Source organism: Stomoxys calcitrans, chromosome 2 (assembly GCF_963082655.1).
Source record: "Stomoxys calcitrans chromosome 2, idStoCalc2.1, whole genome shotgun sequence".
Classification (NCBI taxonomy): Eukaryota; Metazoa; Arthropoda; class Insecta; order Diptera; family Muscidae; genus Stomoxys; species Stomoxys calcitrans.
Window position 1 is genome coordinate 144,084,564 of NC_081553.1, and position 27,148 is coordinate 144,111,711.

At 39.4% G+C, this 27,148-nt stretch overlaps 1 protein-coding gene across 2 annotated transcripts in view; it reads right to left on the reverse strand.

Moving 5' to 3' along the window:
• LOC106094996 (probable aminopeptidase NPEPL1) overlaps positions 1-27,148 on the reverse strand; it is an 80,473-nt gene that overhangs the window by 34,709 nt on the left and 18,616 nt on the right. Inside the window, exons 1-3 of one of the 2 annotated variants that reach the window (XM_059362415.1) lie at positions 26,369-26,415; positions 16,122-17,149; positions 1,742-1,898 (exon numbers count right to left, since the gene is read on the reverse strand). In XM_059362415.1, the coding sequence (XP_059218398.1) occupies positions 1,742-1,898; positions 16,122-17,149; positions 26,369-26,398 (1,215 nt within the window). In that variant the 5' untranslated portion in view covers positions 26,399-26,415. Of the gene's footprint in view, positions 1-1,741; positions 1,899-16,121; positions 17,150-26,368; positions 26,416-27,148 lie in introns of those variants that run through there. The other variant, XM_059362414.1, reaches the window with a different exon arrangement.

Below are 27,148 nucleotides of genomic sequence, written 5' to 3' on the forward strand. Positions count from 1 at the left end.
AATCGCGTGTCATGCACTGGGTATATACTACAGTTGTCAGACCTATAAGGCTATATGGTGTTGTGGTCTGGTGAACAGCGCTTCAAAAGTCCACCTACTGTACAATACTCAACTGGATCGAAAAGATGCCTTGTTTGTGCATAACAGCCGCACTGAGGACAACATCATCTGAAGCACTGAATTTAATGCTACACCTAATGCCTCTGGATATCGTGGAAAGACAAATTCCTGCAACCACTGTTGTGAGGCTAAGGGAGCTTTCTCTTTGGTCATGTGAAGGCTACGGACACTGTATTGTCCTTGATACAATATGCGATGCTCCAGGCAGTGTAGATTACACCCTGTCTGAGCCGCAGTACTGTACCACTATTCCTGATAAAACCGACTGAAACTACGATATCCCTGGTAATAGAAGTTACATAGACTTCTACACGAATGGTTCCAAACAAGACGACCAGGTGGGCATTGGGGTGTACTCGGAAAACTAAAACTGGTCATATCGAAAAGGTTACCCGATCACTGCAGTGTGTATCAAGCGGAGATCCTTACAATTAAAGAAGTGGTGGAATGGCTAAGATAAATTGTCATAACGACAACTGGCATAAATATCTTCTCAGGCAGCCAGACTGCCATTAAATCTCAGGAGAACGTGTTTCTGAATACAAAAAGCGCCCTCGACTGACGCAGATGTCTCAAAGAGATGGCTGAACAGTTCAATATTTACCTGTTCTAGGTGCCGGGCCACAGAAATAGCCCAGGTAACTACCTTACACATTCTAGGGCAACTGGAATCTGTGGCTATGCCTCTAGCGACATGTAAGCTAAGTTTTCAGGACCAGGCCCGAAAGACAGCTAATGATAGATGGTCACAAAGGGGGAGCTGTGAGTATTCCAAAATTATGTGGGCTAATCTAGACTTGAAGAGGTCTACCGCTTTACTGTCACTGGCTAAAACAGATGTCTCTGTCATTGTGTCCGTCATGATAAGTCACTGTATGATCGGAAAACATGTTGACAGACTGAAGGTTGCCAGTAAAGACTTTTGCCGAAGCTGTGAGGATATAGAAAAGACCAAATTGATGAGAATAGGAACATCAAATCTGACACCGCTCACTATAAACGATCATATCATTGAAGACGTTGACAACTTCTCCTATCTTGGCAGCAAAATAACAAAAAACGGAAGATCGGAGGCAGACATACGCGTACGTATCAACAAGGCTAGAAGCCTCTTTCTCAACTGCACAACGTTTAGAGATGCAGTGCCGTCTCATATAATACAAAAGTCAGGATCTTCAACAGTAGTGTGAATTCTATTTTATAAAACTTCGAATTTTCTGGCCAAACCGTATTTCAAATGAAGAATTGCAAATGAGAACAAACACTTCCTCTGTCGATGTAAAAAACCCGAAGGAGAAAATGGGCTGAACGCCGACCGCGCAATGGTATAGCGAGAAATATCCTAGACTGTAAATGTCCTAGACTGTCGCAAGGACAGCGATGCAGGGGGCGCCCGAAAAACACATGGATCCGCTGTACGAAAAGATATTTTAAATCAACCCATATATCGTGGAATCAAGCCAAAGCTTTGGCCAACGATAGAGCTCGTTAGAGAGAGCTTGTTGATGCCCTGTATTCACACTGAACAGTTTACTATTGGCCATATTTTATTGTAATATATTTAATATACTGCAATTGTTAATAAAGGACATACATACATATAAACAATACCATTACGCACCTGGGCTCCCGTAAGAGTTGCCATATCTAGTATGATGTTAGCTTTCAGATCCTTGTTGGCATATGCAACACCATCAGACAATACTAGGCGCCCCTCAGCATCCGTATTATTAATTTCAACCGTACGTCCGGAATACAAAGTGTGGATATCATCAGGTCTAGAATGGTTTGCAAAGCCGTACACATACATACATTGTTGCCGTGTTAATTGTTGTATGCATTGGGGAATGTGTTTGTTTGTTGGTTGATTTTCCGAGTTCATGAACAGTGTGCATGCAAAAGACCGAACCGAAATACCATTCATGTCCGCATGGCACACGCATTATTGTAACGTTGAATATATTGTTGTCCATCACATATTGGGGTCGAAATGTTGTAAATTGGTGATTGCGTTTGGTAAGAACAACGACATGAAAAGAAATTTTAGGAAAAAGCAAACAAAGGTAAGATTTAAATTTGAAGAAAAAACGTTAGAATAAACACACAAAACATATTTTGAAGGTATTAAGCTATTGGGGTTTTCAATGAGAGCGCTACAAGTTTTTTTTTACTAAAAATAAAACAAAAACGGTTGTGGATATGAATGATATTCTTTATTTTTGAAATTCTGAAACAACGTCCGATGCCATTATTTATGGAACTCGGTTTCTTTTCCATGGCCACTACAAAAATGAGCCATACTGTCTACCATGATTTAGGTTGGACGGGTTTTCTCGACAATTTCGTTCTGTATACGTATATGTAGTAACAAAAGGAATCTGATTGAATTTCGTAATAAAATTTCATATTGAAATTATTTGCGTACGTATTTGGATGTAAAACTTGAATGTGTAGGTGCCTTAGAAGTCAAATCGGAAAATTTGTCTATAGTATTATTCTCTCGAAATAAAATATCACACTTTTAATGAGATTCAATTCTCCACAATGAATGCTTTATTCTAAAAAGATAACCGGAAATGGATTTTTACACAAGGAAGATGAGTGCAAAAAGGTGACAGAATGCATAGAGCATTAGTTACTTAACCAATGCATAACAAGTATAACGGGTTTAAGAATATTAATTCACAACAAGAACATTGATGATGTCACACGCACAATTAACAGCTTCGGCCAAAAAAAAATTCGGCATATTAGGATCACACATCATTAGAGATGTGCGATGGATAAATACCCAAAATGTACTTACCGGTAAATTAGGTAAATACCCGGGTATTTACCCATTTATACCCAAAAGCTGGCAATGCAAATCTTGCCCATGAACATTCCACTAATGGACAGAGGCAAACTTCTCACATATCAATGAGAGCAGACCGATTCAAGTTTAAGCTCAATGATAAGACCCAAAAGCTGGGTACTTATAATTTTGCAGATATCTTGGGTATAAAAAAAAAAATTCCAAACATTTTTGATGATTTCGTATTCTTTCTATATAAACCTTATCTTCTGATCTCATAAAATCGGATTTTAGTTATATTGGGTTGCCCAAAAAGTAATTGCGAATTTTTTAAAGCAAGCTAAAAGTAACAGCTGATAACTGACAGAAGAAAGAATGCAATTACAGAGTCACAAGCTGTGAAAAAATTTGTCAACGCCGACTATATCTAAAATCCGCAATTACTTTTTGGGCAACCCAATATATAGCCGCTATATAGACCGATCTCCAAACTTAAAGTCTTAAGGCAATAAATTGGTAATTTTTCATCCGATTTCAAAGAAATTTGGCACAGCGAGCTCCGGTACCCCTCTTAACCTTTTTGTTCAATGTCGTCCAGATCGGACCATATTTGAATATAGCTGCCATATAGATCGATTCCCCTAAATAGAGTATTAAGCCTATAAAACGACCACTTTTCATCCGATTTTGATGAAATTTAAAACAATGCGTTTTGGCACCCCTCTAAACCTTTTTTGTTGAATATCGTCCAAATTGGGCCACATTGGGAATGTGGACCAGATAATCTACACAATATTCTATACAATCTTATATATAACAAGTAAAAGCGTGCTAAGTTCGGCCGGGCCGAATCTTACATACCCTCCACCATGGATCGCATTTGCCGAGTTCTTCTCCCGGCATCTCTTCTTAGGCAAAAAAGGATAGAGAGATCGATTTATATGGGAGCTGTATCGGGCTATAGACCGATTCAGATAATAATAAACTCGTATGTTGATGGTCATGAGAGGATCCGCAGTACATAATTTCAGGCAAATCGGATAATAATTGCGACCTCTAGAGGCTCAAGAAGTCAAGTCCCCAGATCGATTTATATGGCAGCTATATCAGGTTATGAACCGATTTGAACCATACTTGGCACAGTTGTTGGATATCATAACAAAACACGTCGTGCAAAATGTCATTCCAATCGGATAAGAATTGCGCACTCTAGAGGCTCAAGAAGTCAAGACCCAAGATCGGTTTATATGGCAGCTATATCAGGTCATGAACCGATTTGAACCATACTTGGCAAAGTTGTTGGATATCATAACAAAACACGTCGTGCAAAATTTCATTTCAATCGGATAAGAATTACGCACTCTAGAGGCTCAAGAAGTCAAGACCCAAGATCGGTTGATATGGCAGCTATATTAGGTTATGGACCGATTTGAACTATACTTGGCACAGTTGTTGGATATCATAACAAAACACGTCGTGCAAAATTTCATTCCAATCGGATAAGAATTGCGCACTCTAGAGGCTCAAGAAGTCAAGACTTAAGATCGGTTTATATGGCAGCTATATCAGGTCATGGACCGATTTGAACCATACTTTACAAAGTTGTTGGATATCATAACAAAACACGTCGTGCAAAATTTCTTTCCAATCGGATAAGAATTGCGCACTCTAGAGGCTCAAGAAGTCAAGATCCAAGATCGGTTTATATGGCAGCTATATCAATATATCAAACGATATGGCCCATTTACAATACCAACCGACCTACACTAATAAGAAGTATTTGTGTAAAATTTCAAGCGGCTAGCTTTACTCCTTCGGAAGTTAGCGTGCATTCGACAGACAGACGGACGGACAGACGGACGGACATGGCTAGATCGACATAAAATGTCGCGACGATCAAGAATATATATACTTTATTGGGTCTCAGACGAATATTTCGAGTAGTTACAAACAGAATGACGATATTAGTATACCCCCCATCTTATGGGGGGTCAAATGAAAGGTATTTAGGATAAGAAAACGTATCTGATATCCAATTGTCGAACCAAGCGCTAGGTGGACCACCCCAAGCACCAAACACCGCTAAATCGGACATATTTACCGACCATGGCAATATAGGACTCAAATGAAAGGTATTTGCGAGTAGAATACGAATCTAATATCCAAATGTGGGACCACGTTTCTAGGGTCCATCCCTTTCCCAAAACACCCCACAAACAGGACTTATTTACTGACCATGGGAATATGGGGCTTAAATACAAGGTATTTGAATGTAGAATACGAATCTGATATCCAAATATGGGGCCAAGTGTTTGGGAGGCGGCCTCTCCCCATAAACATCCCCCAAAGGGCACAAATTTACGACCATAGAAATATGGGGCTCAAATAAAAGGAATTTGGGAGTAAAGCACGAATTTGATATCAATATTCGGGAAGTGTCCACCCCACCCCCACAACACCACCCAAGTAGTAAGTATTTTCTGACTATTGCAATGTGAGCCTCAAATAAAAGGGTTTTTAAAGTGAAACACGAATCCGATATATATTTTCAAGGCCAACTCACTGAGTGACCGCCCATCCCCAAAACACCTCCAAGCCGGTCATGTTTGACGACTATGGAAATATGGGGCTCAAATTAAAGGTATGTGGGAGTAGACCACGTATCTGATATCAACATTAGGGGCCAACGGTTTAGCGGACGTCCCACCACCATAACAACCCCCAAATAGGACGTATTTGCTCACCAAGACAATTTGGGTCTTAAAGAGAGGGGAACTAAATATTAATAGTTTTAAGGGCCAATACCCCAAACTGGACATATTTGCTGACTTTTGCAATAAGGAGTTTAAATGAGATTAGAAAACGAATTTGATATCCAATTCTGAGGGCAATGGCAATATGGGGTTCAAATAAATGATATATATTGTAGATATATGAGAATAGAGCACGTTGCTGATATATTTTCCGCGCTTAGTGTTTGGGGGACCACTCCAATCCCAAAACACCCCTAAATCGGCCATATTTACCGACCATGTCAATGTTGAGCTTAAATGAAAGGTATTGGGGGGTAGAGCAAGAATTGATACCCATTTTCGGGACCAATTTTCTGGGGGTCTACCCCTTTCCCAAAATACCCCACAAACAGGAATTTTGTACTGACCATCGCAATATGGGGCTCAAATAAAAGTATGTAGGACCATGTATTTTAGGCATCACCCCTTCCCCAAAACACCCCCCAAAGGGTAAAAATTTTTCGACCATGCCAATATGTGGCTGAAATGAATGGTATCTGAGATTAGAAAACAAATTTGATAACCAATTTCGGGACGCCTCATCGTGTATACTCCCCATATAACAATGGCAATATGGGGTTTAAATAAATGGTATTTGAGAGAAGAGCACTATGCTGATATTTTTCAGGGGCAAGTATCTGGGGGACCACCTCACCCCCGAAAACACGCCTTAATCAGATATCATGAGAATATCGGGCTGAAATAAAGTATTTGAAGAATGAAGTACACATTACATCCAAACTTTAATTCGTAGACCAATAAAGATCATATGGGATTCAGATAAAGGCACTTATATTGTTAAACTGCATGCATGGTATTTTAGTAAAAGATCTTTAATTGTCGAAAATAAATATTCCAAGGAAACTTTTGTTCCATATAAAGTAAAGTAGGCGCAGCGGAGCGGGCCCGGGTCAGCTAGTACTCTATATTGTGAGATCGGTATATATGGCAGCTATATCCAAATATGGTCCGATCTAGACGATATTGAACAATTAAATGTAGAGGTCTATCAAATCGCACTGTTTCAAATTTCATCCAAATCGCTCCTTTTATGGGCTCAATACTCTATATCGGGAGATCGGTCTATATGGCAGCTATATCCAAATATGTTTCAATCTGGACGATATTTAACAAACAGGGGTAGAGGTCTATCAAAACTCACTGTTTCAAATTTCCAGCCCGTTTTGTTTTGTTTGCCCAAGTACATTTTTGAAATGAGCACTTTTGTAACACTCTCCTATCCCCAGTTGAAAATTACTTCAAGAGCTGCTCCTTCCAGGCTCGAGTTACTCCTTTGTCCGCGTGGAGAGTTTCAGTGAGACGCCGGGCGGCACCGGGTCTTGCTTCAATACTGAGTGCTTTTGATACTCGATATGACAAGGCAAGGCATTACTGGTCTGCGTCGGAACCACGAGAACGTTAAGGTCCACTCTGCAAACAGGTTTGGAAGCAATCCCTGATATTCGGAACTATAGGAAAATGCATGTTAAACGAGACCGAATACATCACTTTCCCAAGATGGAGGGGTGGAAGGCGAATGAGAACAGATGGCTCCAAGATGGAGCCAGGGATTGGATTCGGGGTATACTCTGAAACACTCAACGTGTCCATGTAGGAGAAATTTGTGTATTCAATTACAAATTTGCATTTATGACAAGCTGAATAATACCAACTCATTAACCAATTTCTTGGAAAACTATTGATTCTTTCAAAACATTAATTAATATTACAAGCGGAGAGAGACTTAACGGTACAAATATATAGATTTCATTGGTTAACAAAATATTTTAGTTTATACATTGTTGCGTGAACACTATGTAATTGACAAAAAAAAATCCAAGTCAACTTTTTCAACCGTAATTGCCTTTTGTTTCATTGCTGTCTTTGTTAACAGGAAGTTGGCATATCAGCAAAGCGACACAACTGTCGGCGCTGCCTCTATAAAGTGTATAATGAGGAAAATACCTTAACATTCACTTATTATATCCCGTAGTATTGATCCACATGAAGGGGTGCTATAAGGTAATTGTGTTTCTGCCAATTAATATTAGGAAGCCTAATTTTTATATGGATAATTAAATATTCCAACGCAATATTACATATATAAGTGCCTGATTTTATTTTTACAATGTTTGTTCTCCATCTTCGGGCACATTTCACATGTATTTAATTATTCAATTTATCGTGGATTTTTCTATTTTGCACTCTTCAAATTCACATTACGGAATTATATTTTTTAAAAACTTTTTTGGTTTGTCCGGATGGAGGTCATGAAAACAATTGTTAAAAAACTGATGTTATTGTTTTTGAAAATTGTTTTATTATTGAAAAATCCAATATTTCGAAAACCACCGGTTTTCTTCCTCAGGGAATTTCACTGAAATTTGTATACATTTATACATCAACTAGCTGACCCGGGCCCGCTGCGCCTTCTTTTACTTTATATGGAACAAAAGTTTCCTTGGAATATTTATTTTCGACAATTAAAGAGCTTTCAGTGAAATACCATACTACGAAAATAGTATATCGCTTGACTAACAATTTAACAACATAAGTGCCTTTGTCCGAATCCCATATGATTTTTATTGGTCTACGAATTTAAGTTTGGATGTAAGGTTTACTCCATTCTTAAAATACTTTGCTTCAGCCCGCTACTCTCATGATATCTGATTTAGGGGTGTTTTCGGGGGTGAGGTGGTCTCCCAGGCACTTGGCCCTGAAAAAATATCAGTATCGTGATCTTCTTTCAAAAACCATTTATTTAAACCCCATATTGTCATTGGTTTAGGGAAGTTTACACGATGAGGCGTCCCCCAAACACATGGCCCAAAATAGGTTGTCAAATTCGTTTTCTAATCTTAAATACCACATATTGGCATGGTCGAAAATTTTTTACCCTTTGCGGGGTGTTTTGGGAAAGGGGTGATTCCCTAAATACATGGTCCTTAATTTGGATATCAAATTCGTATTCTACTCCCAAATACCTTTATTTGAGCCCCATTTTGCGATGGTCACTAAAAAATTGCTGATTGTGGGGTATTTTGGGAAAGGGGTTGACCCCCAGAAAATTGGTCTCGAAAGTGGGTATCAATTCTTGCTCTACCCCCCAATACCTTTCATTTAATCTCCACATCGACATGGTCGGTATATATGGCCGATTTAGGGATTAGGGTGGTCGCCCAAACACTAAGCCCGGAAAATATATCAGCAACGTGCTCTGTTCTCATATATCTACAATATATATCATTTATTTGAACCCCATATTGCCATTGCCCTCAAAATTGGATATGAAATTCGTTTTCTCATTTAAACTCCTTATTGCAACAGTCAGCAAATATGTCCGTTGTGGGTTATTGGCCCTAAAAACTATAAATATTTAGTTCCACTCTCTTTACGAACCAAATTGTCTTGGTGAGCAAATACGTCCTATTTGGGGACTGTTATTGTGGTGGGACGCCCCCTAGACAGTTGGTCCCTAATGTTGATATCAGATACGTGGTATACTCGCAAATACCTTTAATTTGAGCCCCATATTTCCATAGTCGGCAAACGCGACCGGCTTGGGGGTGTTTTGGGGGATGGACGGCCACTCAGTGAGTTGGCCTTGAAAATATATATCGAATTCGTGTTCCACTCATATTTGGATACCAGATTCTAATTCTACACTCAAATACCTTTTATTTAAACCCCATATTCCCATGGTCAGTAAATAAGTCCTGTTTGGGGGGTGTTTTGGGGAAGGGGTCCACCCCCCAGAAACGTGGTCCCACATTTGGATATCAGATTCGTATTCTACTCGCAAATACCTTTTATTTGAGTCCCATATTGCCATGATCGGTAAATATGTCCGATTTAGGTGTATTTTGGGGGTTGGGTGGTGGTGTTGTGGGGGTGGGGTGGCCCCATAAACTCTTTTCCCGAATATTGATATCAGATTTGTGCTTTACTCCCAAAGACCTTTCATTTGAGCCCCATGTGGCTTTGGTCGAAAATGTGTCCCCTTTGGGGGAGGTTATTCGGGAGAGGCGACCCTCAAACACTTGGTCTCATATTTGGATATCAGATTCTAATTCTACACTCAAATTCCTTTTATTTAAGCCCCATATTCCCATGGTCAGTAAATTAGTCCTGTTTGGGGGGTGTTTTGGGGAAGGGGTGGACCCCCAGAAACGTGGTCCCACATTTGGATATCAGATTCGTATTCTACTCGCAAATACCTTTCATTTGAATCCCATATTGCCATGGTCGGTAAATATGTCCGACCTAGGGGTGTTTTGGGGGTTGGGGTGGTCCCCCTAGCACTGGGTCCAACGATTGTATATCAGATACGTTTTCTTATCCTAAATACCTTTCATTTGACTCCCATATTGTCATGATTGGTCTAAATATATGTTTGGTAGGTTTTAGGGTGGGGCGGCCCCCCTAGGTACCCCATTCGAAATTTGGATACCAAATTTTTATTTCTAGGGTACTATATGAGGGCACACAAAATTTCGCTTAAATCGCACCACCCATCTCCGAGATCTGGCGTTTCTGAAAATTAGGGTAAGGGGGAGGGTCCGCCCCCTTCAGATATCAAAAAATGTAGTACCCTATTTTCACCACGGGATCATTATGCACCATCTGTGAAAATTTCACGAAAATCGGTTCAGCCGTTTCTGAGTCTATAAGGAACACACAAACATACAAACAAACAAACAATTGATTTTTATATATAAGAATATATACAAAACAAAAAACAAATATTTTTTTTATTCAATAATTACATTATTCTTAACAATTTCAAACGATTTTCTTCTAACAATGTAAAACTTATACTAAAGCTCTCTCTCTCTCTCTCTCTCTCTATTGCCTATACTTATGTATCAAACTCCCAAAAATCTGTGCACAGTGGTCTGTGTCCGCCTTAAAGTTCATCCGTTTGTCAGAAGGAGTGTTAATTATATGTAACATTTCTAACATGTATATACGTTTGTAATTATTTTTTTGTGTCAAAATTTCTACGTCCTTAAGGTTCTTAATGTGTCCCGTCAAATCGCAATGAGCGGCAAGTGCCGTCTTTTGTTCTATGGGGGAGGCGTTGGACAGATGGGAGTATGTTCATGGGTGCCGAACTACCCGACACGAGAATGTAGAAGGGACTGCTGGCTTTGATAAAGAGATCACAGAGACCTAGTGCAGGCCGTATGGCAGCTGCTTACTGCGGAAGCAACCATCACGAGGAGCAGACGATCAAACACTTTCTCTACTCTTGTCCGGCTCTAGAGGAGCACAGGGTTCCCATCTTAGGAAGGATTTTTTGACCGATATTGCAGATACGTCTCTAGCAAGTCTTCTCAAGACGGGATGGTTGGCACTCACCGAGTAGACAATCAGACGAGCGCGAACTGATGCTCCAGGGATGCACATTAGAGTAGGACAATTTTTTAATCGACAAAGCGGTTAACAAAATCGGAATCTACGACGAATTCTAAAGCAAGTGAATAAAAAATAACAAGTAAGAGCGTGCTAAGTTCGGCCGGTCTAAATCAGACGGGAATTGCGCCCTCTAGAGGCTCAAGAAGTCAAGTTCCCAGATCGGATTATATGGCAGTTATGTCAGGTTATGTACCGATTTTCGACATGTTATTGGAAGTCTAACAAAACACCTCATGCAAAATTTCAGCCCAATCGGATAAGAAGTGCGGGCTCTATTGACTCAAGAAGTCGACATCCAATATCGGTATATATGACAGCTATACCAGATTATGAACCGATTCAATCCCATGGCAGCCGGTTGTACGTAACGGGATTGACCCGATGGAACCCTCATCGGCAAGGGCTGCCGCCTCAGCGTACGTGTTCGTCTTTTTTCGTCATGAGAGAGGCACATCCCGGAGTGCCTTCTCCGCACGCTTCTGGACCTGGTTCTGTTCGGTTTGCCAGAACCTCCTTCATCATCGGTCGGTGTCGGTGAGGTGTAACCGGTGCATGGAGTGGGTACATTTCCGATCTTGCCCTGGCCTAACTTCACTACGGGAGTATAGTCATACTGGCTATGTCGCAAGGTGCTGTGCGACCATAGCCAGCAGTGGGTCACAAGCGTCGTCGTCGTCGCCTTCGGCGTCCCCGTCGTCGGACTATGTGACCCCCCCGACCTCTCCCGTACGGCAATTCACGCAACGGCAGCATCCCAGCACTAATATTGCCATGCCAGTGCCGGGAAGTGTATCGTTCTTGCAGTTAAACTGCAACGGACTTCGTGGCAAGATCGATGAGATCGTGGACTTTATGAGTCGGAAGAGCATATTGGTCGTAGCGATCCAGGAGACAAAGCTGACCAACACCTGCAGCTTGCACAGTTGTCACGGTTACAATATGCTACGTAAGGATCGCTCTTGGCCTTCGTTATACACTATTCCGTGCAGTATAGACCTATCTCGCCTGCGCTTGACGCTAGTGACCCCTACATGGAATGCATGGAGATAGCAGTCAGGTCTGGTACTGCCGAGATAGAGATATATAACGTGTATATACCGCCGGTTGGTACCTGTGTCCTGATTAATGGCCAGGCTTACAACCCCGACATAAGTGGGTTGCTATCTGGCCATAATCGTCTGGTTCTAGGGGATTTTAATGCGCATCACACGTCATAGCATTCTCCCCTAGGTCACGACCAGCGTGGCATAGCTTTGGCAGAGCATATTGATAGCTCCCCGTTTTGCACGGTGAATGAGGAAGGCCCCACTAGGATTACGAGGAGGGGCAGCAGCTTGCCAGACACCTCAATTGCATCCCCTGATCTCCTGAGTGACGTATCCTGGCAAGCCGTCATCTCTTTGGGGTCAGACCACCTCCCCATAATTCTCACCATCGACCGACCACCCGACTTCATAACCTCTGAGCGAAGGACGTTTATCAACTATAAGAAGACCGATTGGACTGGCTTCAGAGAGTATACCAATCGCCGATTCAGTGAACTGCCACCCCCCTCTAATGTGCTTATGGCCGAGAGAAAATTCCGAGACATCATTAACGCAGCAGCCACTCGCTTTATACCAGCCGGTCGAATACCCCAAGTGCGGCCTTATTTCCCGGCGCAAGCAGTGGTACTCGCAGACGAATCAGCGAGCTGAATCTGGATATAAACAGGATAGTCAACGAACATAAGCGGAATTTGTGGCTGGAACACTTGGAGCAATGTAACTTAGGCACCGGTGTAGGCAAACTGTGGGCCACTGTTAAGTCACGGGATGAAAGGACCTCATTCACTTTTGGCGAGATAACCGTGACTGATCCGAAGAGATGCGCCAGGTTGTTCAACCGTCAATTTATTGTGCATCCCCAGAGAGACAGGGCAAGGAGGAGAGCCATTCGCCGTATTCGTGGTCCCCGAGCCGATGAACAGCCATCACAATTTACCGTTGGAGAAGTTACGAATGTCATCCGTGGCGCCAAACAAAGGCGTTGAGCCCCGACGGAATCTCTACATTGATGTTGAAGAATCTGGATCAACCTGTCATTGAACACTCTTATAGTTACCGATGTCTGGAAAATGGGCAGAGTGATCCCGCTACTGAAGCCTGGAAAAGATCCGAGTTTGGGGGAGTCGTACAGACCGATGTCCCTTCTCTCACCAGTGGCAAAGCCGCTTGAGGCATTACTCCTCCCGAGCCTCGTAGGAGAATTTCCATTCGCCGAGCATCAACATGGATTTCGAAGACTGCACAGTACAACAACAGCTTTGTATGCCATCACCGCACACATTTGCCGTGGTTTCAATCAGCCCAGGCCATGTGATAGGACGGTCCTCGTGGCACTGGACCTATCAAGGGCATTCGACACGGTCAGCCATGCCAAATTATTTGAGGACATCGCCTACACGTCCCTCCAGCCAGGCCTGAAACGATGGGTCGCGAATTATCTGTGTGGTCGCCAGTCATTTGTGGAATTTAGGGATCAGAAGTCGAAACATCGTAGAGTTAAACAGGGAGTTCCCCAAGGTGGGGTAATATCTCCGTCCCTGTTTAACCTCTACCTATCCTCCATTCCACCCCCTCCAGACGGCATAGAGATCGTATCATATGCGGACGATTGTACGATCATGGCATCAAGCCACCCACCCATTGATGACATCTGCGATAGGTTGAACGTCTACCTCAACGAGCTTGCCTCATATTTCGCTGCAAGAAATCTGAAGATATCCGCCACCAAATCTTCAGCCACATTGTTCACTACAAATACGCGTGAGGTGAATACTGAGCTGACTGTGATGGTCGATGGAGAAATGATTCCGACCATCAAGTGTCCCAAAATACTTGGCGTCACATTTGACAGCTCTTACACATTCTCCCCACATGCCACAGCAATCTGCGATAAAGTCAAAGTAGAAACAAGGTCGTCAAGTCACTCGCTGGCAGCACTTGGGGTGCAGACAAAGAAACCTTGTTGACCACGTACAAAGCAATTGGCCGGTCTGTGGTATGTTATGCAGCGCCAGTGTGGTCTCGTCAACTTTGTGACACGCAGTGGAATAATATTCAGATCTATCAGAATGCCGCCCTCCGAACTGCGACGGGCTGTCTCCTCAGTTCTCATGTGGACCACCTCCATCAGGAGAGAAAGATCTTACCAGTGCGAAGACATAATTACAGGCTGTCTAAGCAATACCTTTTGGGTTGTTATCGCAGAAACCATCCAAATCATCATCTTGTGGATAGATACCCACCGCCCAGAAGCCTTAAGGTAGATCTACACGATCTAGAGCGTGAGGTCAGCGCTACAAGAGAGAACCTCTAGATCAAGCGGCATATCAAGCGGGTCTGAACAACATTCATGCAGACATGGTAGCAGACGCGGTGATTGGCTACCGGGTGAATGTAGTCCTTGGAGAACGACCGCCACCCATTGCACCCGGAGAAATCGACCTCCCCCGGCAAACCAGAGTAGGTCTGGCTCAATTACGTTCCGGCAGATGCAGCCGCCTCAATTCCCACAGAGCTAGGATTGATGCCGACGTGCAAGATGTATGTCCCGATTGTAACCAGGGACCGCACGATACACGTCACCTGTTTAACTGCCCGGCCAGACCCACTCGACTCAGACCCAGATCCCTGTGGACGCACCCCATCTTAGTCGCGGAGTTCCTGGGTCTTGACACTCAACAGAACCAAGCAGACGAAAGATAGAACACAATAAACTGCTACAACAACAACAACAATGAACCGATTTGAATCATGCTTAACACAGTTGTTAAGTAACACCAAAAAAACTACGTGCAAAATTTCAGTCAAATCGGACGAGAATTGCGCCCTCTAAACTATACTTAACACAGTTGTTGGAAGTCATAACAAAACACTTCGTGCAAAATTTCAGCTAAATTGGATGAGAATTGCGCCCTCCAGTGGCTCAAGAAGTCAAGATACCGGATCGGTTTATATGGCAGCTATTTCCGGTTATGAACCGATTTGAACCAAACTCAGCACAGTTGTTGGAAGTGATACCAAAACACTACGTGCAAATTTAAGACCTAACCGGATAAGAATTGCTGTCTATAGGTGCTCAAGAAGTCAAAGCATGGACCGATTTTGCCCATTTACAATACCAAACGACCTACACCAATAAAACGTATTTGTGCAAAATTTCAAGCGGCTAGCTTTACTCCTTCGAAAGTTAGCGTGCTTTCGACAGACAGACGGACGGACATGGCTAGATCGACTTGAAATGACATGACGATCAAGAATATATGTGTATACTTTAAGGAGCCTCAGAGGCATATTTCGAGGTGTTACAAACAGAATGACGAAATTAGTATACCCCCATCCTATGGTGGAGAGTACCATATCTTGATATCGCTCTTATAGTAGAGCAAATCTTTTCTTATATTCTTTTTTGCCTAAGAAGAGATGCCGGGAAAAGAACTCGACAAATGAGATCCATGGTGGAGGGTATATAAGATTCGGCCCGGCCGAACTTAGCACGCTTTTACTTGTTATATTTTCACAATGACCTAGACTGGCGTCCGAGTGAACTCTACACGTTAATATTTATGGTTCCTCTAAAAATAAAAGACTAAACTTTGTCTCTATAAAGTATAGTTCCCAAACTATGGGAACTGAAAAAAAAACTGACGCAAACACTGCATTTAATACCAAAAATAAATTTTAAAAGAAATCATTTCATTGTTACTTATCTTTTTTTCTATCATAACATAAGGAATGTAAAAAAGTCGACTATTTACTATTTTTTCTAATGAGTCCAATGAGTACAAATACACAGCAAATAAATTTTCAACAAATCAATGGGGTGAAAACGCGACACGTCTCATAATGGAATAACATTCATTAAAAATCAATAACTAATTCTTACGCTAACATTCCAACTCGTCAGAAGCGAACAGAAAATTTAGACCGTTTAAGTTGTTTGTTATTACCTACCTTGTTGCGTTTGGCCCAACTGAATTTTCGGCCATACAAAAAACAGCATGTAAGTTTTCCTTAAATCCGCACTTCACAGCTGCGTAAAATGCACCCAAAATTGCAGCAGCTCCACCACAGTCCCGCTTCATACCAGGCATAGCAGTCTTACCCTTAATGCTGAGGCCACCAGTATCGTAAACAATTCCCTTACCCACCAAAGCAATAGTTTCTTGAGCGCCCTTTGGTTCATGTGACATCACCACTAGTGCGGGTGGAACGGCAGCAGCTTTTCCAACGCCATAAATTCCTCCGAAACCTCGTTCATGCAACTCTTCACCACGTATTACAATGGGTTTGATATTCAGCTCAGCACCAATCTTCTCAGCTTCCTCGATGAAATGGCTAACGTTCATTTCATTACAGGGAGTGTCCACAATGCGAGCTGCCAGCTGCACCCCCTTCGCTGCTACCTCCAAGCAACCAATTTCAGAAGCGTCCAATGGTGTTTCGCATACGGAGCCATCATTCTCGATTATGATAAATTCTACGCTAACAACTGAAGTCTCGGTAACATTCTTCTTGGGCACATCTTGTTCGCTTATTCGACTAAAAGAAGGGCTACCGACATTGTTCGTAGTCTTACGAGAGTATAAAGAAAACGCACGTGACACAGCGCACGCACTGGCAAAGAGATCTTCTCGTTCGCAAACGACAACAATACTTTCCTCACTAACGTTCAGAACACCATTTTTAACTAAACGCGTTATGGCATGGGCGCGAGATGGTGTGTTGTGACGCGAACACTTCAGTGGTACGGCTGCAATAGAAGCTACGTCCAAGTACAAGGATATCTTATCGGTGGGCGAGGGATGCAAGCAAGATACTGCTTTTATAAAAGTATCCTCAGACACGCGCGGCCCCAATTTACAAGAAATGTTGGAGAATTTCAAAAGATTTAAATGTTTTAGCTGACCAATAATTAATACTGGTTTGTAATGAGGGTCGCTCGGAGTAAGGGAAGGATTGAACTTAAGTTCAACTGCCATCTGAAATGGAATAGATAAAGTACACATTAGGTTGGCTGCCAGTTAATATAAAATTACGAGTGTTAATAAAACTATGACGTTTGTGTGTGGTGAACATTTTTGGATAGCGCAGAAGCTAACATTTTATCAAGCAGAGGTTTGATAATGCTGTATACAAACTTAATAAACAATTTGTGGGAGTGAATTGCAATGAATGCTTGAGTGTAAACTGCCCCAATGTTTATTCTATTGTAGTTACCAAAATGTACAACAAGAGCATAGTTTTTGCTTTCGATGTGTTAGTGGCGACGAGGTACTAAACAATTTTAAAGCTATAAAATGCAATGCGATGGGAATGGATGGACTGTACACGCAGTTTGTGAAAATCCTGCTTTGCAATATCCTAAAATATTGTACACATATTTTTAACAACATTTTAACCAAATCTACTTTTCTCAACATTTGGAAATATTCAAAAATAATTCCTATTCCAAAAACAAACCAAGAATTCCGACCAATTGCCATATTTGTCGGAGGTATTGTAGAATATCATGTACGGCCTATTCAACAAATATATGCATATGAACGACTTACTCACTGAGCGCGCATCTGGCTTCAGATCTAAAAGAACAGCAATCACCAATGTAGTCGAGGAACTAAGATCCGGAATGAATAGCAACTTGACACCATTCCTAGTTCTACTCGACCATAGCAAGGCTTTTGACACTCTAAGTCATGAGATTTTAATAACAAAACTTGAAAAACGGCGTGCAGCCTCATAGCTTCCTTTTTATTTAGCCGAACCCAATCAGTTTGTCATAACGAATTTGTATCGGAACAACTAAACAACTTAACAAAAGGTTCAATTCTTGGGCCACTTTCATTCTGTATTATTTAAATGATTTACCTTAAACACTGCAATTTAGTAAGGTGCATTTATATGTTGATGATGTCCAAATATACCTTAGTGCGAACATTAATGTCACTCACAGTGCAATAAACAACATCAACCAGGACCTGCAAAGTGTTGAAACTTGGGCCACAAACAACAGGCTTCATATTAATCCTTCGAAATCAAAGTGTTTAATAATATCAACAAATAAATCGTATCAGATAATTCAGCTAGCTAGCCATAAACATAAATAATTTCCAAGTAGGCTTTTTTCGATCCTCGCCAAATCTGGGCTTTACGTTTAACGAGGACCTCACATGGACAAATAGTATCAATACTGCAACAGGCAAAGTCTACGGAATGTTATGAAATTTGTGGGCAGTGCAATCCTCAACACCCATAGATATACGCCCGCTCTTCGCCAAAAGCTATATAGTTCCCGTGCTTCTTAATGGCAGTGAAATATTTCCAAATTGTAGCTATACTGGTTTTCAGAAACTTAACGTCACATTTAGCAGTATTACACGAAATGTCTTTAACAAGAAAATACATGAGAATATATCTACCTACTCAAAACAGATCTTCAATATGGATTTAAAAGAACATCTTAAAATGTCTAGTATTGCTGCATAAAGTTATTTACACCAAAGAACCACAATACCTTTATGAACGACTTCAATTTCCACGATCCTCACGAGGGAATACGCTTAAACACATTCAATACAAAAGCTCAAAATCTGATAAACAGTTTTTTTGTCCATTCAATTCGTCTTTGGACAATAAGCAACGCAACTCAATTCAAAAAGGAGTAAAGAACATTATATAATTTAAGTATCTAACTTGAAAGATTTTGGATCAGTTGTTGTAGTTGTAGAACATAAGTCTTAATATCATTGAAAAGGAACTTGTAAGTTAACTTTGCATTGTTTAAAAGCGTTACATAATTAGCACAGTCATTTATAAGAAATTGTATTTCTTGTTGTGCTTATTTATATATTTTTTAAATAAAATTCTAAATCTAATCTAAATCAAAAATCATGTTGCCTATTGCGACTGAGAACACAACACCTCGGATCTAGCCATTTGTCCTCCAATTTGGTGCGCTTGAAAATCATACATTCTATTTCTTCACATCCCAATTTTCTTCGCTTTTCACTATTTTAGCGTAACGGATTCACAATACTTTTTTTACTTTGAAATTAAAATCAATAAATTATGTATTATGGAGAGATAAGAAAAAAAAGCAGAAAAAATATTGGCTTAAATTTTACCAATCAAACATATTATTGACTATTAAAACATTTTTAAACCAATAAGAAAAGGCAAAAGTCAGGCGGAACCGACTATGTAACATCCTACACCACCAAGTCTTCGCACTACTTTTAATTCAAAGAACCTTCGTCCAAGCCTAGTCAGACTTTAATTTTGCAAACCTATTGAAATATCGAATTAAACTTTGCGGAATTTTCTTACGATAGGATCTAAATTGTGGCTTTAAAGACCATGTCGGATGGGATGGGAGCCAGGGACGTAGCCAGGATTTTATTTGGGGGGCGGGGCACCCCACCCCAGATTCATTCAAGATCGAAAATTGCCAACATTTTTCTTTTTCTGTTTCTGTGAAATTGGTAAAAATATCCCAAAAAAAAATTTTTTTAAATTGTAGTCGCTATTGGCTGCAGGAGCTGACACATCGGTGGTGACATTTGGTCAAAAAGTCAGGGCTGAATTTTGAACTGATTGCATACAAAATATTTATAGGCCGATCCTAATCTTTCAAACCCTTCAAAGTTTGGTTGAAGGGTTTAATATCTTAGTTTTATAGTAAAAGTTTCGGTGAATCAGCTTCACAATTTAATGAAATTTTTTCATTTGCGCTCATTTTTGCTCTCAAACTAGTTTTATGATTTTAACAGGTTATTTTTTGTGTCTGTCTATTGGTTTTAAATGACTTTTATTTCCATAAAATTGTTTGCAAACAAACTGTAAACATTAAGCAACTAAAATTTTTGAATATTTCAAAAAATGCAAATGCAAATTTTGCCCATGAACATTCCACTAAGGAACAGGGGCAAACTTCTCACATATCAATGAGTGCAGTCCGATTCACGTTTAAGCTCAATGATAAGAGGCCTCCCTTTTATAGCCGAGTCCGAACGGCGTGCCGCAGCGCGACACCTCTTTGGAGGGAAGTTTTACATGGCATAGTACCTCACAAATGTTGCCAGCATTAGGAGGGGAAAAGCACCGTTGAAAATTTTTTTCTGATGTTCTCGCCAGGATTCAAACCCAGGCGTTCAGCGTCATAGGCGGACATCCTAACCTCTGCACTACGGTGGCCTCAAAATTTTAATTGAACAATTTTTACGAGGAACCTTCCAGATTCTGCTTAAATGATGTCGCTAAGTTGTTCTTCTGTCCGGTAAAAATTGCATTCAACTATTGCCGTATATGATTATAAATAATTTCCATCATGTCTTTATTTATAGGAGATAAAATAAAAAAAGGTGGTAAAACTAAAAATTAAAAACACGAAGAGATTTTCGCTTTGTTGCAGTTGGAAACTTTTTTCTATCTTTGCCCACTAATTTATGTCAAATGACCTAGCGACAAACGTAAGTGTAATATAAGACTTGCCCCCATAGATAAAAGTCTGCTGACTAATATTATTTTAACACATTTCCTTACTTATTGTGAATAGTATGTTTGTGTTTAACAGTGAAATTGATATTTTTACGTTTACTTTTTTGTAGATAATTGATTTTGAAGCAAAAAGTCTTTCTGATTACATTCATTAGGGCATTCCCATTATTTATGATAAAATTTTAATAAAATTGCTATGTTATTAGTGATATTTTTGCAGTTTTTCAAAAAATTAATCGTGAAAAACAGAGGTATTTCGCTGTGAAACACGAACTACATACTCATATTATTGTGAGCATACATTTTGACTCGTCGAATTTCATTAAAGATTTTCATACATAACACATAAGGAAATAATTATTTGCAAAAACTTTTCACTGTAAAAAGATTTTTGAAAGAAAATCAAAAATTCAAAAAGTAAATTTTAAAAAGTTTTAAATAATATTTCACTGTGCTCAAATCCACGGTCAAAGCTAACAGAACTAATTAATTCTTTTAGAATTTTTGCCCATAAAGATTTTTTGGCTTAAAGATACCTTTTCTACTCTTAAATACCTTTCATTTGAGTCCCATATTGTCATGATTGATCTATATATATATATTTGGTAGGTTTTCGGGGGGTGCGGTTGCCCCCCTAGGTACCCCATCCGAAATATGGATACGAAACTTTTATTTTTAGGTTACTTTAAGAGAGCATACAAAATTTCGCTTAAATCGCACCACCCATCTCCGAGATCCGGCGTGTCTGAAAATTAGGGTAAGGGGGAGGGTCGGCCCCCCTTCAGATATTAAAAAGTGTAGTACCCTATTTTCACCACGTGATCATTATGCACCATCTGTGAAAATTTCAAAAAAATCGATTTCTGTAAGAAACATAGAAACAAACAAACACAAATTGATTTTTATACCCTCCACCATAGGATGGGGGTATACTAATTTCGTCATTCTGTTTGTAACTCCTCGAAAAATTCGTCGTGGGGTCTTACCATTAAGTACATATATTTTTGCTCGTCATGATATTTTAAGTCCATCCAGCCATGTCCGCCCGTCTGTCGAAAGCACGCAAACTTTCGAAGAAGTAAAGATCCCGCTTGAAATTTTGCACAAATACTTCTTATAAGTGTAGGTCGGTTGGGATTGTAAATGGGCCATATCGGTCCATGTTTTGATATAGCTGCCATATAATCAGATCTGGGATCTTCACTTCTTGAGCCACTAGAGGATCTTGACTTCTTTAGCCTCAAGAGGGCGTAATTATTAACCGATTTGGCTGAAATTTTTTACAACGGCTACTCCCATGACCATCAATATACACGTCAAATATGGTCTGAGTCGGTCCTCAGCCTGATACAGCTCCCCTATAACCCGATATCCCTATTTTATTTTTTGAGCCCCTAAAAACTGAAATTTTACACACAGACTTCTACTGTGGTATCCAACACTCAATTCAATAAGCATAGCAATTATTTTCTTTTATGCTTTGTTTGTCTAAAAAGAGATACCGGGAAAGAACTCGACAAATTCGATCAATGGTGGAGAGGATATATAAGATTCAGCCCGGCCGAACTTAGAACGCTTTTACTTGTTATATATAAGATATGGGAGCTATATCTAATATCGGACCGATTTTGTTGAAATTTTGCACACGTACTGGGACGTCAAATAAAGCACATTAGGCTAAATTTTGTAAAGATCGGCCCAAAATTGTGCCCACTACAGCCTTAAAAGGTCATATGGGATAAAAGATATATGTGGAAGCTATATCTAAATCTGAACCGATTTTAAGGGAGTGAAGATAAAGTCCCCGAGTTAAAGTCTCGTTCTTGTCTTGACAAAACAACTTATACAGAAAGTTAAAGTCTCGTATAAGTGTTATAAAAAAAGGACTTTAACTGTGAATATAAAGTCCTCGCCTAAAGTCTTGCTGAAAAGTGATATAAAAATAATTTTGTACCCAGGATGTTTGGCCAGAAACTGTCTTAAAAATTAATGTTAAAGCTGATTATTGGAAAAAGAAAATAAAAAAAAATAAATAAGAGCGTGCTAAGTTCGGCCGGGCCGAATCTTATATACCCTCCACCATTGATCGCATTTGTCGAGTTCTTTGCGTAGTATCTCTTTTTAGACAAACATAGAATATTACATAAGAACTGTTATGCTATTGGAGCTATGTCAAGTCATAGTCCGATTCGGACCATAAATGAATGCTGAACATTGTAGAAGTCATTGTGTAATATCCAGTCCAATCGGATAAGAATTGCGCCTTGTAAGGGCTCAAAAAGCAAAATCGGGAGATAGGTTTATATGGGAGTTGTATCAAGCTATTGATCGATTCAGACTATATTAGACACGTATATTAAAGGTCATGAGAGAAGCTGTTGTACAAAATTTCAGCCAAATCGGATGAGAATTGCGCCCTATAGAGGGTCAAGAAGTCAAGATCCCAGATCAGTTTAAATGGCAGCTATATCAGCACAGTTGTTAGGAGTCATAACAAAACACCTCATGCAAAATTTCAGCCAAATCGGATGAGAATTGCGCTCTCTATTGGCTCAAGAAGTCAAGATCCAAGATCGGTTTATATGACAGCTATACCAGATTATGAACCAATTTGAATCATACTTAGCACAGTTATTGAGAGATACACCAAAACACTACGTGCAAAATTTCAGTTAAATCGGATAAGAATTGCGCCCTCTAGAGGCTCAGGAAATCAAGACCCAAGATCGGTTTATATGGCAGCTATATCAAAACATGGACCGATTAAAACCATACTTAGCGTAGTTATGGGAAGTGCCACTAAAACACTATGTGCAGAATTTCAGTTAAATCGGACGAGAATTGCGCCCTCTAGAGGCTCAAGAATCAAGACCCAAGATCGGTTTATATGGCAGCTATATCAAAACATGGACTGATGAAAACCATACTTAGCGTAGTTGTTGGAAGTGCTACCAAAACACTACGTGCAAAATTTCAATAAAATCGGATAAGAATTGCGCCTTTTAGAGGCTCAAGAAGTAAAGACCCAAGATCAATTTATATGGCTGCTATATCAAAACATGAATCGATTTGGCCCATTTACAATACCAACCGACCTACACTAATAAAACGTATTTGTGCAAAATTTCAAGCGGCTAGCTTTACTCCTTCGAAAGTTAGCGCGCTTTTGACAGACGGACGGACGGACAGACGGACGGACATGGCTAGATCGACTTTAAATGACAGTACGATTAAGAATATATATACTTTATGGGGTCTTAGACGCATATTTCGAGGTGTTAGAAACAAAATGACGAAATTAGTATACCCCCATCCTATAGTGGAGGGTATAAAACATACCAAATAAAACGTAATAAAAAAAATGAAATAATGATAAAAAATACCAATAATTTTTTTCGGATTTATTTTCTATATCCGAAATGAGGTAATGTGAAACAGATAATTAAACATTTGTAGAACTGGTCTTTTGGGCCTTAGGCAGCCCACATCCGGACAATTTCATGGATATCAAAGCTCAATTTATAATTTATTTTTTATTGGTAAAATAAGGTCTTGTGAAAAGACCTAATATTAATTTTTAGCAAGTAATTGGACTCAAGAAAAAACCAAAAATACTTTTTTTTCGCTAGGCCATAGGGGATCCACAAGAGGCCGATTTCCGGCATATAAGAGCTCAGTATAAGAGCTCTTTACCGATTTTTTATTGGTAAAATAAGGTCTTGTGAAAAGACCTTTTATTAATTTTTAAGAAGTATATGGACACAAGAAAAAACCAATAATACTCATTTTTTCGCTAGGCCGGTATAAAAATTCTTTCGATCTTTTTTTAAACATTTCGAATATCGAATGTATACTAGTGGAAGAAATGGCCAAGGATGCATCTATCTCACGGTATGTGATTTGACGATCTTGCATCACAAGCTTACGCACGGCACTAACGGTTTTTGTTCGACCTACACGGCATTCGACTTTGAGCTGGCGTCGGACACAACTGAATTCAAACCACCTGACAATGCACATCGAAAGTTGTGAAAAATGGTCGCTAAAGATGTTCACGAGTTAATTCCATTTTGTGCCAAATTAATTTATTTCAAGTTACTGTCAACCAACACGAATGATGGTCGTACGTCAAAACGTTCTAAGTATGGTTATGTTAAAAATGTCAAAATTTCCAGTTGAAACTTATATAGCAGCTCGTGTGTGTACGAAAAACGTTAATGAAATTTGGCGAGTTAAATTCCGTGTTAACCAAAAATTCCAAACTCCCCAAGTATGGAAATGTTTTAAAATAGGTTAGATTTTTGTTAAATCCTTATTAGTCAGCAGACTTTATTCTATGTTAGCATCTTGGCCAAGTTGAATGAAAACTCTTTGTAGTGAATTTGCATTCTGAGAATATTTGAACATAATTTTCATACAATAATTTTTAGTTGAGGAAAATAAATCAAATAAAATTAAAAACGCAAATAAAATATTTCTACCGAACATTTATTCCATCAAAAACGGATTTTCGATCGATTTTAATAAGTTCGAATTTAGCGACATCATTTAAGCAGAATGCAGATGGCTCTTTGTAATATTTGGTCGACATTTATTTTTTTTGATATTTAACAATTATAGTTGCCTAATGTTTTCAATTTGTTTGCGTGAAATTTTATGGAAATAAAAGCCTTTTAAAATCGATTGACCGAAAAGCAAATAATAACCTGTGGATATAGTTTAAGAACAAATTAAAATGAACACAAAAGAAAATATTTTATTAAAATACTGAAGCTGATTCGCCGAATCCGTCACTATAAAACTAAGATATTCGCAAAGACAAACACATTTTGAAGAATTTGAACAATTGGAATCGTATTATAAATAGTGTGTTGGCAACCACAGTACTTTATGACCAAATGTCACCGCCTGCACCCAATAGCGATCACAATTTTCAATAATAAATTTTAGGTATCTTTAACAATTTCACAGTAACACAAGAACTTCGGCAATTTTTGAATTTTTAAAAAATGTGGGGAAGGCTGCAGCTCTAGCGAAATTTCGCTAGCAAACGCATTGCGACAAACATCGATGCACTCATTTGCCCAAGCTGTCTCACATTTTCAACGTAGTTGTTAAAATAAATCTGAACATGGCGCATAAATGTTCAAATCATTAGTTTTTGACAACATTATAGGTGTTTACAATATCACTCTGTAAGACAAAGCAAACAAAAAAGTTCGCTTAAGATATGTCAATGCAACATAAATATCGCGTAACGGATTTTGATCTGAAACCCGTTTAGAAGTAAGGAATTTTCTTGTACTTTTCCAATACAAATTTATAGAAGAGTTAGATTTAGATCTAACCTCTTCGTTAATTTTTTGATTAAAAAATTGGAAAAAAAACTGTAAAAAACCTCTAGTCATAATTTGTATGTTCTCAATTACCAATCTCTTAACTTTTAGCTCTTGCGTTTCTTACGTCTGTTCGAACGACTCCCAGTACAACTTTGTTGAATTTCGTACATATTTTGGAATAAACTTATGCACCAGAAGAAAAAAGTTCATATGTTGAAAGCTCTCATTTGTTACACACAAATCCATTGGATATTTAACTCTCTTGCACCAATGTGCAGAGTTTTAAGTCCTTTCTGCCAATTTGAAAATCAGAAAACATTTGCGTATCATCAATAAAATTTTGAATATATCAAACTCTGCTCTTACGTGTTTCACTTCATGTCGCCGCTTTAACATGGTGTCGTTATTGTGTATAGATACAAACTAAGCGCATATTAAAAAAACAAGCAGAAGTAGTAGTAGTTGGTAATATTGATAACGACTTATAGACCGTGTTGCCATTGTGCGACAAATTCGTATATAATAACTTTTGAAATACGGATTCAAAAAAGTTATTTCGTAATTGGAATATCTCCATAGCAGTATAATACTTTTGGCATGGGAATTCATGTGTTATGTTATGGGATATGTAAATCACTGTCCAACAAAGAAGTTTGGAAATTGCACTACAAATGAACAAAAATTCGTAGTGCGATGACCAACTCTGGGAGACCACTTATAGGCCCCATGCTTTCAAAATATCAGGTTTTTCAATAAGAACGTTACAAAAGTTTTTTTAATAAAACAAAAAAGGTAGTGGATATCAATGAAATTCTTTATTTCTGTGAAAGTACGTTCGATGCCATTATATATATATGCATGGCCACCACTTGCACGCTTGCCGAAGTCCAAATCGGCCGATACTGGTGCAATTTCGCGTTCGATATTCGTACGAAGTTCATCAATCGTCGCAGGCTTGTTGGCATAGACCCATGACATAATTATCAGGTAGTATACCGTAAACAGCTGAATACAATTTTATCTCGCGTAGTGCACTATCTGTCAACGAATTTTGGTTGTGTGTGTATATTATAGTAACATACTCAAAGTCAGAGTTGCACTAATCACTGATTTTGGCAGATATTGCACTCAATATTTTGTTGTTGG